The sequence below is a fragment of the Phyllostomus hastatus genome, unplaced genomic scaffold (assembly GCF_019186645.2).
Source record: "Phyllostomus hastatus isolate PE091 unplaced genomic scaffold, TTU_PhHast_1.1 phas_contig_948, whole genome shotgun sequence".
Taxonomy (NCBI): Eukaryota; Metazoa; Chordata; class Mammalia; order Chiroptera; family Phyllostomidae; genus Phyllostomus; species Phyllostomus hastatus.
The window spans coordinates 7,113,963-7,131,297 of NW_025333993.1; the positions used below are offsets into that span (position 1 = coordinate 7,113,963).

The following is a 17,335-nucleotide window of genomic DNA, read 5'->3' on the forward strand; positions in this document are numbered from 1 at the left end:
AGTTTGGTGCATCTCAACCAGCACTTTGTAAGAAACAAAATAGAATTTTAATGTGGTAGTATCATGCCGTGTCTCTCCAGGGCCGAATCCAGCTTCTTCACCTGTCAGTTGTGTGATGTTCAACAAGTTCCTTTGCTTTTGAGGTGAAGTCAGCCTACGTGGGCCCCAGGTGGGCCCCAGATGCAAGCACGAGCATCTCTGTCCGGGCTGGGTAGCTCAGCTGGTTAGGGCATTGTCTCAATAAACCAAGGTTGCAGGTTCAATCCCAGGATGGGTTGGTTCAACCAGTGATAGAATCAACCAGTGATAGGGTGTGGGTTTGATCCCTGGTTGGGGAATGTATGGGAGACCACTGATGTTTCTTTCTCACATCAACATCTCTCTCTCTCTCTCTCTCTCTCTCTCTCTCTCTCTCTCCCCCCTCCACCTTTCAAAAATCAATAAACATATCCTCAGGTGAGGGTTTAAAAAAAAAGGAATCAACCAATGAATTCACAAATCAGTGGAATAACAAAGCAACGTCTCTCTGTCTCAAATCAGAAAGAAACAGATAAACAAACCCAAGTGTCTCCAAAACAGAGGCTGAGAGATTTCGTCACAGAGGACTATCTCACCACTGAGGGAGAAAGCAGCATTGAAGACGCTATGCTGCTGGCTTTGAAAATGGAGAAGCCATGAGCCAAGGAATGTAGTTCTAGAAGCTGGAAAAGGCAAGAAAACAGTATTTCAGGGCCCTTAGGACTTCCGAGGGGAGTGAAATGCTGCAGATGCCTTGGTTGCAGCCCAGTGAAACTCCTGCCAGGCATCTGGCCTCCAGTCCTGGAAGAGAACACATTTCTGTAGTTTTAAGTCACTGTGTTTTGGTAATCTGTTGGAGCAGCGACAGGAACAGACAATAGTTCATTCATGTAAAGACACATCCTTACCTATACATACAAATACGTACCTCTCCCTCCACTTGTTTTTTTTTTTTTTAACACAATTGAGTGTGCCGCAGAACTCCACGTTCTCAAGGCTTACTCATAGGGATGACACTCGAGGCGAGCACGCTCGGGCTGACCTCGGGCTGACCTCGGCGGCAGGTTGGAGTGCAAGGGGCTTTCCTCGGGAAGGAACTGCTTCCCCACACCCTGCTGGCGCCTGGACTAGACACACTCATAGTTACTTGGGAATCTTTATTTTCAAAGAATGTCAAAGCTGAGTTTGATTTGATGTCATTATGACTAAAAACTCTCTTAGCCCTGGCCGGTGTGACTCAGTTGACTGGAGTATCACCCTATACATGCACCAAAAAGCTGCGGGTTCAATTCCCAGTCAGGGCACATGCCTAGGTTGTAGGTCCAATCCCCAGTCCAGGTGCATACGGGAGGCAACCAGTCGATGCTTCTCTCCCAAATCAATGTTTCTCTCTCTCCCTTCCTCTCCAAAAGCATGCCAGTTGCCCCTTGCTACGGAGTGGGTGCACTCCTTGGCCAGTCCATGTCCAATGAACGATACTCTCTGTTGTGACGGCGTTAGTTTTGCACGGTCCCTCGTTTCTGTGTCCCACGAAATCGCACCCAGTAGCTGGTGGAAGGCATTGTCTTGCATCAGAGCATTTAATACCGATACAGAATTCTGCCGAGTCTCCCAGGTCCTTGTTCAAAATGGCAACTATTTCCACACTTCTGGCCAGTGGTACCCCTCATGTAACTGAGCATAGCATACAAATACTAGAAGATAGGGCCTGTGCTTTAAAACACACCTGACCCCACCTCGAGAGCGAGGAGCCACGGTGGCCCTCAGACAGGTGGTTTTGCAGGAGGTCGGGTAGCTGGGGGGATTCGAGAAACTGCCTCTCATGCATCACTCCACAGCCACTTCCAGGTTTTCCTGTTTAACTTCCTCAGCGCTGGGGCTGAGGGCCTAGGGTTCCAGAACGAGACCCACGGAGGTTTCAGTTCTGCCGCCTCCACGCTCTACGGGGCGGTAAGGAAGCAAGCCAGGCCCGGGACACGGTGAGCACCGTGGCTGGACCCCAGACAGCGCCCCGGTGGCAGGCCTCTGTTCACGGCCACACACAGCCACATGGCCACTGCCACCGCCGCAGCCATTACAGCAGCCGTGTCTCCGTCCTGCTTCGGCGGCCTTGGCCCCTGCCTGTCCCAAGACGCTCCGTGCAGTGGCCCCGCGGTTGCCGGGCTGGACACCCGGCACAAACGCGCTCTGGGAGGAGCCGAGTCTGAGCATCATCTCCACAGTGGGCCGCCGAAGGGCCCTGGGGATAAGAACAAAGAAAATACCAGATGTGCTTCGTTTTGTTTCCCATCGTTTAAAAACACCCAGGTCCTCTTTTACGACACACAATGTATGTTGGTACTCGGGTAAATGAATGTAATCCCAGGCGTAGGGATATGGGGGTGTGCACAGGCATCCTGTTTACAGTTCAGTACTGTCTGCAGAGACCACAGATCAGTACTGTCTGCAGAGACCACAGATCGGTACTGTCTGCAGAGACCACAGATGTGGCAGAGATGCTTAGTTGCTACAACCCAGACAGGTCGTCACCATTGATACTCCCATTTCACAGGCGAGAAAAACACGGCACAAAGCACGTGCCCAGGCGAATTGACGCCGGAGCCCGTATCCTCAACTGCCGTGGTTCGTACTGACTCAGGAAGAGAGCGCATGCGCGCCGCGTTTGCAAGGCTTCTGGAGCGTCCTAGAACGCCCCCCCCTCCAGGACGTCCTGGAGCGTCCCCGGCTTCTGGAACTGGGGATTGGTTGTTGCATCCCCGTCCTTTCAGATTTCTCTCGAATAAGTAAGTATTCAATTACATATGGTATTATCAGAGACCGTGGAGTTGTTTTAGATACGAGAGAGAGAAAAAGTGAAAAACAAAATTTGTTCATCTAAGCACAGGTGTAAGAACTGCCTTTCGTGGCATAACAACTACTGATGAGATAAATAAGCTGCTAGTGTCGTAAATTTTGATAGGCGAACATTTGTACCCGCCTGGATGTTAACTATTCACGAGCAAACGCTTGTCTCCTCACGACCTGACGGACAGGTATCGCACAGTGAGCGACACAGCATTTATCGTTCTGCACGTCAACATTTAAAATCTTAGTGGCCGACCTTGCAAATGTTTTCAAAGGTACCCTCCGACACCCAACCACGTTTTCCATGTGGTTTTTAAACACCGATAGGCATGAACACCCGTGTACCACACTATCCGTGGTGCCTTTCCATCCCTTCCTTTGGCCCTAAAAAAAATTGGGGGCCCCAGGGGCTCTGAGCTCCCCAGACTCTCCACCGGGGCGAACCACACACGTCCGCGCTGCGCACAGACCAATCAGCCTCGGGGTGCTCGTCAAGTCCCACCCTGTCCCCCCCCCCCGCCCCCCGCCCCGGAAAGGACGCCGTGGAGCACTCAGTAGGACCGCAGGCGGCCTCTGGCCGGGGAAAGCGGTTTCGCGCTCCGGTGGCTGAAAAGGGGACGTGGGAGAAGCATGTCTGCAGGGCAAGCCCCGGCAGAAGGCGGGGGGCACCCCGCCCGGAGTCTCAATGGGGAAATTGGGACCAGACAAAAAGGGGTTTCGAAACGGTGGGGTGCCCGGCGGCCGGGCTAGGGAAGTCCCCGCCGAGCCGAGGAGGGGATCGCTTCCGTGAGCTGTGAAGTGTGCACAGCGGCTAAGAGGTCCCAGGAGGGAGCTTGGAGAAGGGACGAGTCCCGAGAGGGAGTTTCTGTGACCCCCGGCTCCGCGAGTGGGCTGGCTGATCAGTTGGGCGGAAAGGCCTGGCGCCGCGCGCAGCGGAGCGTACCCGCGGGGTCCGCTGCCAGGTGTCTGGACACTGGGCCCTTCTTGCTCCGCCGAACAGCGCGAACACCTGACTTGAACGGGCCGGGGCTACAGACACTCGGGGAACCCCTTGCAGCGGCCACTGTTGCTGCATAGTTCATTGTCACGGGCGGCTACTGCTTTCAGAAAATATATTTTAGCTCTGAGATGTAGTATTAAAACCAACACTCTAAAGGACATATGTGTGGAAGGTTAAACACAACATTCAGCAAGTTAAACAATTCAGAGACACGTGCTGAGACAGACCCCGTATCGGCATTAACAAAGGAAACAGCTCTTCCTTCTCTCCGTACTTTACTTCACTTTACAAAGTCCGTGCGTGCTATGGTGAGGCGATATATTATCTTTATTTTCTTTACATAAATTGCGGGAGAAACATATAACCCGATCCGAATATATCACAAGGCATTTAGGGAGGTCTGCGTTGTTGCCCGGCACGAAGCCATCTGAAAGCTGCTTTCGAAGAAGCGGAAACAGGCCCTGGCGCTCCCCGGGGGGCAGAATCCATCCCGGCTTGCGCCGAAGTGTCAGTGAAGGAACCCACGGATTGTCTCCGACGGTTAACAGTCCAGATGCTCCAAGAAATCACGCTCGACACACTCCTCCAGCTGCTTCAGGACGCGGGGGCCGTCTGCCGCAGGGAACTCGAAGGAGGCAGGTGCTCGGGCGCCCGCGGGCAGCGCGTGCTGCTGGGCTTTAAAGGCGCAGCTGAGCGTCCGGAAGAAGGGCGTCAGCTGCCCGGCGCTGGACACGGACGGCTGGCGCAGGAGCGGGAGCTCCCTCCGCACGGGGGTCTCGTCGGAGCTGCTCGAGTCCTGAAAGGACAGAGCAGGACAAGACGGTAACGCCCCGTAGAAATGGCACGGCTTGGCCAGGGGCCACAGATCTACAGGACCTACAGGGTGTGTGGGCAGCCGACCCTGAGAGACGGGTCCTTCATGAAGACTCATTACGAGCACTAAGGACAGACGCTAGGTCTCCAGGGGCGTTTCCCACCAGGACTCCGCCCAGAGCCCACCCCCCACCGAGGCCCTGCCCTTCCTCCACGGAACCAGCGGCTCTCGGACAGGACTGCGTCCTCCAGGAAGCCTCACCTGGGGCTGTGCAGCTGGGATGAGGACGTGACGCAGAAAAAAACAGAGATGGAGTGTAACCATCTCCAAGCTCTGACACTCAGATAAGAGAAATCCTGCACACTGTTCCATGTTACTAAAATCAGGTGGCACGCTGACATAGTTCACTGAGCCCTTCTCCTGTGGCCATGCACTTGAAAAAGGGAAGCGCTTACCCCGTATTTCAACTTCAGAAGCTCTAGAATCCTAACCGTGTGGGGTCTGCACTCTTGGTGACCCTCCTCCAGGTCCGACGGGGCGGCAGGGCCCTCCGTGTCCACTTCCGGGACAAACGCCCACCTGTAACTGCACGAGGAGACCCAGGGTCGGCCACGCTGGCTCGGGGCCCACTTAAAAAACTTTAAAAATAGTGTTATTGAGATGTAATTCACACACCACACAATTCACCCATTTAAAGTGTACAATTCCGTGGCTTTTACTATATCACAGAATTGTACTCCGTCACCATGATTAATTTTAGAATACTTTTATTATCTGCAAAAGAATTCCTGCTCGTATCCCCCCGCCCCCCAGTCCCCGACACCGCCCGCACCGAGGCAACACCCAGCGCAGTTTCTGCCTCCACAAGTGCCCTCACTCCGGGCACGTCCTCGACATGGGCTCATACACTCCAGGGTCCTGGCTTTGTGTCTGACTTCTTTCACTCAGCGTTGCCACGCTCATCCATGTTGTGGTGTGTCGGTGCTTCACGCCTACATGCTGCTGAACACTGCGCTGCACGGACAGGTCACGTATGTGCTACTTATCCATTCATGGACCGACGGACGTTCGGGTTGTCTCCGCTTTTAGCCTATTACGAACCGAGCTGCTCTGCATAGTCATGGACGTCAGAGCCCACTTTAAAAAAGGCTTTCTTGCCCTGGCTGGCGTAGCTCAGTGGATTGAGCGCGGGCTGCGAACCAAAGTGTTGCAGGTTCGATTCCCAGTCAGGGTACATGCCTGGGTTGCAGGCCACGGCCCCCAGCAACCGCACATTGATGTTTCTCTCTCTCTCTCTTTCTCCCTCCCTTCCCTCTCTAAAATAAATAAATAAATAAATCTTTAAAAAAAAAGGCTTTCTTTTGAAGAACAGGTTTAGGTTCAGAGCCAAGTTGAACAGAAAGGAGAAAGTTCCCATGTGCCCCGTCCCCAGATGCACAGCCTCCCCACGACCTGCGTCCCCCACCAGCGTGGAACGCTTGTTACAATCGATGAACCTGCAGTGACAGGTCCACATCACCCAGGGCCCACGGTCCCGCTGGGGTTCACGCCTGCTTGCTGTTAAGCACCCGTGGACGGGGACCGATGTAGAGCGACGTGGACCACCGTCACAGCACCGCGCTGAGCAGTTCCACTGCCTTAAAAATCCTGTGCTCTGCCCTGGCTGGCGTAGCTCAGTGGATTGAGTGCGGGCTGGGAACCAAAGTGTCCCAGGTTCGATTCCCAGCCAGGGTACATTCTTGGGTTGCAGGCCATAACCCCCAGCAACCGCACATTGATGTCTCTCCCTCCCTCCCTCCCTCTCTCTCTCTCTCTCTCCCTCCCTTCTCTCCCTAAAAATAAATAAAAAATCTTTAAAGGTGCATCCTTCCTTTAAATCCCGTGCTCGGCCTCCCTGTCCCCGACCCTCGGGAACGTCCGATCTCTCACTGTCTTCATGGTTTTACGGGGCCTTTGAAGTAGGTCATGGGGTTGGAATCCTACAGTATGTGACCTTTTCAGGTTGGCCTCTCTCACTCAGGAACGTGCATTTCAGGAGAACAGGTTTTTTTAACTGCAGCTATTTCTACATGATTAGTCTCTTCACTGTGAGACAAGACAGAAAGAAGGGGCTTCTGGCGCCAGGCATGGAATCTAACACACGAGCAGCTGTGTTGTTAAAACCCTACGGGAAATGAAAGCCGACAGGGGCAAAGTCATCTGGAGATGGTATGTTCTACTTATTTAATGAGAAACAAAGACAAAAAAGTCTGCACAAAGGCAGTGAGGGCCACCAGGGCATGGCTCCTGTTTTAGAAGCATCCAGTAGCACAAAGCACCTACACCCCCAATCCCCTGCCTTACTGGGAGCCTAATTCGCAAAACCACAGAGGTCAGTAATCTAAACTGTGGCACGCTGAGTGGGCCCGTGGGCCACTGGTAACCAGGCTGTGGTTTCTCATGTACTGTACAGGAAAAAACAGTGCAAGCGCCTAGGAGGAAAAAAGAAAGTCACCCACTTCAAAGAGGACACATAGTCTTATCTGACTTACATCTGAAACAATGGCATCTTGTCAGGTGGAAAAGAAAGCGCCGTGTCCAAGAATTTGCAAGCTGATAAGTATAACATGAGTTCACTCTGGGGTATCTCCCCAATGGAGTCGGGGACTACAACTTTCGTCCTGTTGACTTTGTTGCTGTTTCTGTAGATTCGCAAAGAAAGTCTTGTTACCAACCCATTCACGTCTGCGGCAGTCTAGTTGCCTGGGCCACTGTCACAGGGTCTAATGCTACATCTCTCCGATTCTATTTTGTTCACTTTGTTAGCTTGGCTCCCACGGCCTCGGGGCGGGGTGGCTTCTCGCCTACAGACAGGCTAATCACGAGAGGAATTCTGCTTCGTGGCTTGAGTTTTACAAAGATAAAGTAGCCACTTCCCAGATACTGCCTCTGGCAGGAGTTAAGGGAAGGGTGTAGTGTTTATCAGAGACTTGCAGGAGCCTCCTCGCCTGACGCACTGAACCCAGGGTCAACAGAAGCGCCATCTTCCTCAGATCCCCGATGGCGCCCAGGTGTCTGTGGTCATCGATCACCTGTTGCCCCTCCCACTGCCCCTTCCCTGGGCATAAAAGCAGCCTGGACTCTGTACTTTCTCAAGATGGATCTGAGGCACCACTGAGTCTCCCGTCTTCTAGGTTGGGAATAAATGATCAATACACCTTTCCTTACTCCAAACTGACCTTTTTCGTTTTGGCCTTTACGAAGCACACCCCCTGGGGACTGGTAACATAATGCCCGTGAACAGGTTTTTACTTTTAAGAAATTATCAAAAGAGGGGACCCCCCACTTCACAAGGACTCCCAGAAGGTGGCATTCAGCATTACTCGGGACAGCCCTACCCGGTGAAGGGCCGCCCGCCGCCCTGCACCTGTGCGCGCGGACACAGACCCCCGCCCGCTCACCTCAGCAACTCATCGTCCGCTCGCAGGTCCTCCTCCAGCTGTAGGAATGTCTGAATCTTAAAAATGAAAGGCGAATTCAGGTTACTTTTTGAAGGAGATGACCCCTAGCTTGATGTTTAAAGTTTTATGTCCATAAAAAGAGCTAATAAAGCCGAAGAAGCAGTCAACAAAATGAAGAGACAGCCTGCTGTTCAAGAGCACACTGCAGTTCCCAAATGGCGTCACTCGTGCTAAAGCCCAGGACGCCAGAGGTGGAGTGGACACCAGAAGTGACTGCAGTTTCGACAGCCTCCAAAGCATCATGGGAGTGGGCAGGTCTGGGACTCTCTGGGCAACACCAGGGAGCTGGGTCATCGGTCGCCAGGGCCCTCTAGGGTTCCCAAGAGAAGGGGTACTCTGCTTGATAAAACACACCCCATTCTCTGCCCCGGAATCCTCTCTCTCCTTTGGCTGCTAGCTTCCTTATCCCACCCTCATTTTCTGTGAAAACCTCTCATTTCACACTATCCCTCCCGAGCTCTGTGCTGCCAAGGCCATTGTCTTCTGCACTGATAAGGATTCCCGGAGATACGATTGTTCCCCTCTCCCCGGTGCCGGGAAGAAGACACCCTTACAGGGAAGATTTCCCCTGCAAACGTAAGTGTCTTTTACGTTTTCACTAGGTTTTCAGAGTTTCTCCGGTGTCTACTGTTTCTTAAAACCACCTAGGCTGCCCTGGCTGGTGTGGCTCAGTGGACTGAGCACCGGCCTGCGAACCAAAAGGTCAGAGGTTTCCTTCCCAGTCAGGAGGGCACATGCCTGGGGTGTGGGCCAGGTCCCTGGTCGGGGGTGTGCGAGAGGCAACAGAACGATGTTTCTCTTGCACTTCGATGTTTCTCTCCCTTTCTCCCTTTCTTTTTTGTTTGCGTTCAAGGGTGAAACGTTGGTACTTACTAATTCAGAGACCATTATTGGCCACAAGGAAGTCAAATGCTGGGGAGATATTCTTAGCAGCAGAACTCTGAAAAACAGAAACATCTGAGCAGCAACTAGGGGTGTCTGTCCGACTCTGAGATTGTCTGTCAGGCGTTCTACGGAAAGAAGATGTTAAAGACGTCACACAAATATGCAGTTTTGGGTTTCTCCGCAGGCAAAAAGGAAAATGAAATCGTCACAGCTTCGCCGCTTCGCCGCCACCCAGTGTACGGAGTGGGTGCCGGGAGCATGTTTTTGCACCCCGGTCTACCCCGACCCCCCTTTGTTCACGGCCTTTGCGGCAGGAAGGGGTGCACATGGCCCTCATTCCACGCCACGGCCGAAGAGACGGGCGCGCACTCTGGCTGGAGCCAGGAATCGATGTGCGGTCAGTGACTGCCTAAACTGTCTTCTACGAACATGAAACGGGGGTCACAGAAACCAAAGACAGTGCTTGGTGAGTGAAGGGACCATCAGACCCCAGACAGCGGCTGGCAGAGGACACCCTAGTTCGGTGGTGATGAGTAGGAGGTGGAGTGAGTGAACAAAACAGATTTATTCCATCAAGTTTCTATGGGATAACCGTGACAAAAACTTTTAACTCCTGCAGGGGAAAAAATGTTATGGGTTAAAATCCTGTGGTCCCTAACGATCTTTGTCACTTGTCTACTGCAATAATTGCTTGTACAGTGGGATTTTCCCCCCTGTAATGTAAGGTTTCTGAGGACCCTAACTCGCCACAGCAAATGACTGTGCCGGTTAAGACCCTCCGTGTGAGCTGGCTCGATGGGGCGCTGCTTCTTGCTTCCACAAGTGCCCCAGCAAGCACAGGGTGCGTTCACCACGCGGACACCTGGCAAGCGCACTGGTGCTTCTAAGCGCCACTGGTTCCATTCTCCAACGGACATTTAAACCAGCACACCCTTGAACAAGATGCCCGAGCCAACTAGCGGGACACTGAGAGGCAAAGGACAGGTGGCAGGACTGGCTAGGAATCTGGAGGTGAGATCCATGGGGTTTTGTTTTTTAAATGTATTTAATTGTTAAATCTCATTTCTAGCTTGGCCATCTGAGAAGACTGTAGCCTGAAATGCCAGAAGCCCCAATTGGAAGGCAAAGAGATAGCCAAACGACACCAATGCAGAGATACCACGAAGGGCGGGACTATTAGAAGAGGATTTTTAGCCCTGGCTGGCATAGCTCAGTGGATTGAGCGCGGGCTGCGAACCAAAGTGTCGCGCAGGATTGATTCCCAGTCAGGGCACATGCCTGGGTTGCAGGCCATGGCCCCCAGAGACCGCACATTGATGCCTCTCTCTCTCTTTCTCCCTCCCTTCCCTCTCTATAAATAAATAAATAAATAAATAAATAAATAAATAAATAAGTAAATAGTAAATAGAAGAGGATTTTTAAAGCTGCCGCCAGATCTCTCCGGTCCTCGACCAGGGGCCTTCATGGGGGCGATGTCTGTCCTCCTTCTCATTTTAGACAAACAGCACTTTGTCCTTTTCCTTGTTTATAAAGGAGGAATCGCTTTGGGCTTTTTTACAGCTCCTTTTGTGACGGACGTGAAATTTACGTCACTCTGAGTCCAGGTGTGCGGAGATGCTCCGGCCCCCACCCAAGCGCGTCGACCTCCTTCGGAGAGAAACTCCTCCTCCACCAAAGGCCCCGCCAACTGCTCTGTGCGTCAGCAGGACGCTGATTTTGTTGTGTGCACACACACGCGCACATTGCACACATTACACGTGTAAACAGAGTGTCTAATGCAAACAACGGTACACGGCCCACTCTTCTCTCTCCCTCTCCGAGGCCTGATTTTGCAGAACCGCTGGACATTTGGACCCTGCGAGGGCCAACGCCTCCACCTGCTTCCCCGCTCTGCTCAGAGAGCCGGCTCCGGGCTCCGGGCTGCACCGGGACTGCGCACCAGCAGCCCGTGCACACGGCTGAAACGGAACTCCCAGAGGACAGTGTCGGGAGCGACCCACAGCCAACCCTTGACACAGTCAGGACGGAGGAGACGCGTCTGCACAGCAGAGGCGACTGTGGCCAGATCTCCTGTCTGTCTCCTCCTGCGTGCCTGTCCCTGCGAGCAACAGGTGGTGGGGTTTGGGACACCCGTGCGTTATAACAAAAAATCTGCACGGTGCCTCTGATTCTGCACGAAATGACTTACTGACCACAGAATAGGTATCCCTAACAACCCTAATGCTGCCTGCTTCCTCCTAGCCCGGAAAGTTAAGGGCAAAATTAAACTATGGGCAGACCAGCTGCCGGAACGCTGGAGGAAGCTGTTGCTAGGAATGTCTCCTAAGGAGTCACCACTTAAAAGCTCAAGATTTATTAGAGCCACTACCCCTCCCCTCCCCTGGACAGGAGTGTTTATTAATGGGACCAGGTTGGTAAAGAAGGAAGGAGTTTTAATTAAATATAATAATCTGAGTACGTGGGAGCGAATACAAAAAATGCCTCCCCCCAAGATGTATAAGTCAATAGACCTAGGCAAAAGACCATTTATCTAACTTAGACAATCTACCTTCAAAGAACAATAGCTGACTTTTAAATTGCCCCTTGCACCCTTTGAATTTAGACCAATCTACAGACCCTTAGTAGACATCTAGTTACTCATTGGCACCTGCGAGTTTGTGCCCGAGTAGCTTCGTTGGCTGTCTGATTGATGACCCTCTTGGTCAAAATAATCTTTGTTTAACGTGACTGATCTATAAAACCTCCTGCACTTTTCAAAGTTATTTCTATGGTAACCGTTTATGTTTTAATAAGCACACTATGCACCTGCTCCATTGAGTGTGGTATCACCTCCCCTATAAAAATGAAGACTGATTTTTCTTGGGGAGTCATCAGGCCCAGGGAGCCGGGCTGTGCTCTGGCCCCCCACCTGGGGTCTCGCTCCATTCACTTCGCCTGAGCCATTCCTCCTTGGGGGACCCTGGGCCCCGCCAAGGCTGGACCCCGGCTGACAGGCTCCCGTCCCTTCTCCCTCCACACTGTGCAGGAGAGCAGCCAGGTTCAGCTTAGACTCTGCTCAGCCAGAGCCTTCCGAGAGCTGCTGTCACCTCGACTGCCGTTCCCAGCCACCCCCACTGCCCAGATCAGCCTCCTACAGCCTCTCAGGAAAGGCAGGGCAGTATTGGAATGTTTGCTTTCCCAGGCCGTGATGAGGTGAAAATCTCCTTCTGCGCTTTACGCTTTACGTGCTGAAATCACGTCAGTTGCAGCCTACAGCTACTTTATTACTGCAGATACACACTGGCACGTCAGTAACGGGGGGAGCTGTCGATGTTGGAAGCAGAACAGGAGCGTGCAAACGGTTCATCCAGCAGGCGGGCGGGCTGACCATCAGCACAGCTACGGAGCCACCGGGAGGACTCTGGGGAGAGCACGTGCCCTGCACGCTGACCGAGTTACAACCCTTTACACCCAGACTCTGCCTGGAAACAGCCCGAACACCCTTCCATCAGTGAAGTGGGAACAAGTCACAGAACGGAATAGTACTCGGCCATAAAAAGGAAGAGCTACTGACGAATACAAGGGAATGGGTGACTCAAACACGTTACGCCAAGCCCAGGAAGCCAGGCTCAAGGCCATGTCTCATTGCACTGGTCACATCTGTGTGACGTTCTGGAAAAGACGAAACCGCGTGCACAGAAAACAGGTTAGCGGTTGCCATGGCAGGGGGATCACATCCAAGGGGCACGAGGGAAATTTTGGGTGAGGGGAGGTGCTCTGCCCTGACTGGTGGTGGCCACGTGACCGTCTGCAAACACTCCTGGGCCTGTAGAACCACTGTGTGCGTAAAGCTGTTTGTTACAATAGTCTTCACGATAGGAACGCACTGTCCTTCAAGAACTGCGTGCGTTTTAGCTGACCCCACGTAGGCTGTGAGTCTCAGAGAGACCCCGCCCCTATTGGGGGGTTCTTTTCTGTCCGGAGGAGGGGGAGGCAAAACAGAGTGTCCCCTCGGCCAGGTCAGTCCTTTGGATGGAGGAGAACACCCTTCAAAGTCAGGTGCAACGGCGACGACGGCTCGTTTTCGAGGCAGACAAGACAACACGGTGAGTGTGAAGAAGAGAAAAGCCTGTTATGGGAAAAGGAGGTGCTTCTCCAAAACCTTGCTCACTCACTGGCCTCAGTGTTCATCGTGAACTCAAAGTCCCCTGACTGCAGGAGGACTCCAGCCAAAGACAGTGCTGAGAAAGTGCCGTCGGACTTCCGCAAAGCAGCCAATGAAAACCAACAGCGGGGTTGTAGCTGATTTTAAACACAAAGTTTCAAGTTCACTGCTCTGTGTCCGGAATTCTCCTACCACAACGCCTGCTGGGTGCTCAGAGAACACCGGCTGCCGGCTGCCGGGCTGAGCTGGGCGCCCCCAGCAGCCGGCAGCCTTGGCCCCTCGTAGGGGGGGCCCAGAGGGGGCTGTTTGGGCGGGCCGCCCGCCGCCCTCTTACCTTGTATCAGAGGGAGGTAAGGGTGGTACTGATCGACCTCGCCGCTGAACACGGCGAAGGCCTGGCGCTTCAGCAGCATGGCTTTCTGCTCAAAACTTGAGAACAGCTTTAAGGAGCTGCTCTGCATGTCTGCAATAAAGGGAAGAAAGAAGTTCCACTTAGTGAGAAAACTACTAGTAAGAGCCTGCACTTAGTATCTGTATATTTATTTGTAAAAATACTTGTTTCTTTAACGACACTTAATGATAAGGGACAGTGTACCAGGGACTAGAGAGGTCTCCAAAACAGGGAATCCCCCACTAACACAGCTGCGGGAGGGGAAGCGGAGCAGGGCCACCGAGAGTTACTTTGTAACTCAAGAACTTGGCCAGTGTTCTCACGGGTGTGACTCTAACGTGTGACGCAGCCGCGAGGCCGCCCCCGGGTACTGGGCCTGCGGAGGCGGTTCCTCCCTCGCGGGGCCACGCCTGCCCAGACTAACAGTGGCAGGCGGGGAGAGCAGAAGACCCCAGAGGCTGGCAGCTGGGGCCCTTCGTGGGAGGAGTCAGAACCGGGCTTACGGAGAAGGAAGGTCGGCACCGGGATTTAAACTCCAGCGCGGGGCAGCCATGCTGTCCTGGCCACGCGGTTGGAAAGGATGCAGAAGGACCCCCACTGGCCCACTACGAGGAGGGGCTGTGTGGTCTCGGATGTGGGGTGGGAGCCTCGCCGAGCACAGACGGCCGGGAGAAGCCAGAACGTTGACATGGGAGTCTGCCCAGCTGGGCCGCAGGCTCCGTTTCCGTTCCCGAGAGACAGTGCCCCTGACCGGCCTGGTCTGGCTAGGGCGGGCGGGGCTGTGTGTGTCGGTGGGTGTTGCTTTTCCTTTGAGGGAGTGCGATTTAACAGAAAAATCCTGCCGTTATATTTTAATCCTGTATAACTTCTGAATAAATAGTTCCTTTCCCTTTGCACAAGACTCTGGCGTTGGGAGTCACAGGTTGTTTTTTGGCGGCGGGCGATAGAACCCAGAGTGGTTCTGCTACAACAGAAGAACATGGGAGGTATAGAAAAGTGTTCCTCATGAACTGTGGTGAACTCAGCAGGACTTTCCCGAGTTTCCCTCCACCAGAAAGCTGCAGACAAGCTCTCGTCACGGTGCCCCGGCCACAGACGGGACCCGGAAAGTCCCCTCACGGAGCCCTGACACGTCATGACCATCCGTCGCGTTACAGGCTGAGGCTCAGGCGGCACCACGGAGGACCAGGGGGTTCTGAGAGGCGGGTCAAAGCCGGTTATGGCGGCGTTGGTCCCTTCAAGTGTGACTTATGTGCAAGTAACCGAGAACTTACTCATTAAATCTTTAAACATTGTTTTCTCATGAGTCAGAAGATGGTCAATAATGGCCTTCCAACTGGGTATTAAAAGAAGCAAAATTAGGAAAAAAAAAAGCGAAATCAGTTAAATAGGCAAAAGATGACAGTCCGACTAAGCATGAAGGAAAGACCACGCCCCTTTCAGACCCACAGCAACTGCTTTCGCAGAGGGGGGCGAAGTGAGTGGTTTTGACTGTGTCGGGGGAAGCTCAGCCGAAGCTTTTCATTCACCCCCTTAACGGGCAACCAATAGCGGACTGAGTAACGCAGAGAACGACCAGTAACCCCCCTCCCCGCGAAAGGGGACTTGCACTGCCGGGGCGCCATGGCTTTTTCCAGCCGCTGCCCCTGGACCCGCCCACACAGCGTGGCATTCGTGCCCTCGTGTCGGAGGGAAGAACGGGGGGCAGTGGAGACAAGTACGAGACTTCACCTGGGCTCCCCAAGGCCAAGGGGGTTACAGGGTGGGAGCCACCGGGATGGTAGGGGCTGGGCAAACTTCCGGGCCACACGGAAAAGCTGACCCATCTGCACCCTCTGTCCCTGCCACCGATCAAGACACGGTTGGCCACGCCAGGAGGACAGCCACCGACTGAGTGGCCCTGTTGACCTCCAAGGAAAAGGCACAGGAGGTTCCCTTTGCAGCTGCAGCTCTGTGGACCTCGGCTGCCGGCGCAGGCCTGGCGGCTGCAAGCACCCAAAAACCACCCACTGAGACGTGGTGACATGGTCGGCTGAGATGTGGGACAAGGACACGGCGGTGCCAAGTACTCCGTCATCATGAGAGAAGGCAGCGCTAGACCAAGAACCTCTGGGACCCCATAGTGAGCTCTTCAGGAACAATATGCTCTTAGTTGAAATTCTGCTGATCAAAAAGAAAAAGCCTCTTTGTGCTTTGACAAGACTTAAGGCCTTTCCCACGAGTGCACAGCTAACCCTGGAGTTTGTGACCGGGATGTCCCACAGTGTGGGTGGCCACCAACTCTGCGGCCCTTTCGGGTAGGAGAATGCTTTGTGTGGACGCAGCCCCCCTTCCCGTGCAGAGCTGGGGGCACGGGGCCAGGACGGCATCCTCACTGCGCACAAGACGTGTCCATCTGGAAGAAGGCGGGGTCCAGGAACAAGTCCAGCACGTCCTTCTTCCAGGCTCGCTTCGTGTAGGCGTAGCCGCTCAGAGAGCTCAGCAGCTGTGCGCCCGCCCGGAAGCTGGGGGCGTTGTAAGCGCTAAATGGGGGGACGGAGGAGAGAAGGGTCAAGGTCAGATACCGCCTAGGAAAGCCGCCGGACGCACGTCCCATAACCTGCTGCCCGGCCCCTGGGCGGGCCACAAGGGACAGCCGTTACCTGTGGTTGCGCAAGTAAGGAAACACATAATAAAGCAGACGCGAGATCAAAGGCACAGCTTTCTCCTTCTCGTCGCTTCGGTAGACCATGTCCAGGAGCGACGCCAGGACCTAGAAGAAGGGGACGGGCAGACAACAGAAATCTCCTGAACCCAGTGACAGTAAGAAAGTTCGTCCTCGAGGGGTGCGCAGCCTAACAGAAAACGCCACGGTGCAGCCCGAGGGTGCAGCTCAGGGCCGAGCTGGACGGAGCTTCCTGGGGGACGGTGCCGCCCCGCTCCCTGGCCCAGGAGGACACGCCGTCCCAAAGCCTCGGGTGCAGCCGCTTCCGTGAGGGGCGGCCGGCAGGTGTGCACTTACCTCTGCCAGGAGGGACAGGGCCTGCACGCTGTACACCGAAGGGGCCGAGGCGGACACCATGGTCGAAGCAGTGGCAGCCGCATCTGCTAACCAAAGAGGCGTCTGCGCTGTAACCGTGCCGCACGGGGCGCCAGGGACACCCTCGTGCACGGAGCCACGGGTTCCCGCCTTGCGTGGTGGTTACGTATACAAATGTGGCTTGCGCATTTTTCTCCGTTAGCATGCGCAGATTCAGCAACTGATAATCTGTGTATTTTGATCCAATAAGTTAGCACCGACTCACTGTCCTCCTCTCTGGTCATCATTCTTGGACCCCCAACCTTCCCTTGCATGATCATCTGACATCCTGACCTCTGCGCCGCCCTCTGACCTTTTCTCTTCCAAAAACCTACTCTGCTCCAGCCCAGCCACTCGTTGTCACCGTCATGCCCTTAGCCTCACTGATTTCCAAAACCTCCGTTTCCTGCGTCCTGGTCGGACCACGTCTCTTTATCTTCCCTGCGCACGTGCGCACGTGCTCCCGGGGGCCGCTCTGGCAGTGCCTGAATCCGCGCACAGGCCTCCGGCCCCCGAGTCCACCGCCTCCACCGCCCACCAGCCCCCCTCACCCCGGTCCCCACTGCCCTACCGCCCCACCGGCACCCCGCGGCCTATCGCCCACCTCGCCCACATCCTCGACTCCTGCTTCTCTCTCCCTCTGGAGCTCCCACCTGGGGAGACGCAAAGCTGGCGAACCCC

General features: G+C 54.2%; 1 protein-coding gene across 5 annotated transcripts in view; it reads right to left on the minus strand.

Annotated features, from left to right (window-relative positions):
• Positions 1-4,124: 4,124 nt before the first annotated feature.
• DOP1B (DOP1 leucine zipper like protein B) overlaps positions 4,125-17,335 on the minus strand; it is a 79,448-nt gene continuing 66,237 nt past the window's right edge. For 3 of the 5 annotated variants that reach the window (XM_045852449.1, XM_045852446.1, XM_045852448.1), the window contains exons 28-37: positions 16,598-16,683; positions 16,239-16,348; positions 15,972-16,118; positions 14,871-14,932; positions 13,540-13,668; positions 9,050-9,186; positions 8,117-8,172; positions 7,208-7,357; positions 5,132-5,261; positions 4,125-4,658 (exon numbers count right to left, since the gene is read on the minus strand). In XM_045852449.1, the coding sequence (XP_045708405.1) occupies positions 4,404-4,658; positions 5,132-5,261; positions 7,208-7,357; positions 8,117-8,172; positions 9,050-9,186; positions 13,540-13,668; positions 14,871-14,932; positions 15,972-16,118; positions 16,239-16,348; positions 16,598-16,683 (1,262 nt within the window). In that variant the 3' untranslated portion in view covers positions 4,125-4,403. Of the gene's footprint in view, positions 4,659-5,131; positions 5,262-7,207; positions 7,358-8,116; positions 8,173-9,049; positions 9,187-13,539; positions 13,669-14,870; positions 14,933-15,971; positions 16,119-16,238; positions 16,349-16,597; positions 16,684-17,335 lie in introns of those variants that run through there. The other 2 variants (XM_045852445.1, XR_006787403.1) reach the window with 2 other exon arrangements.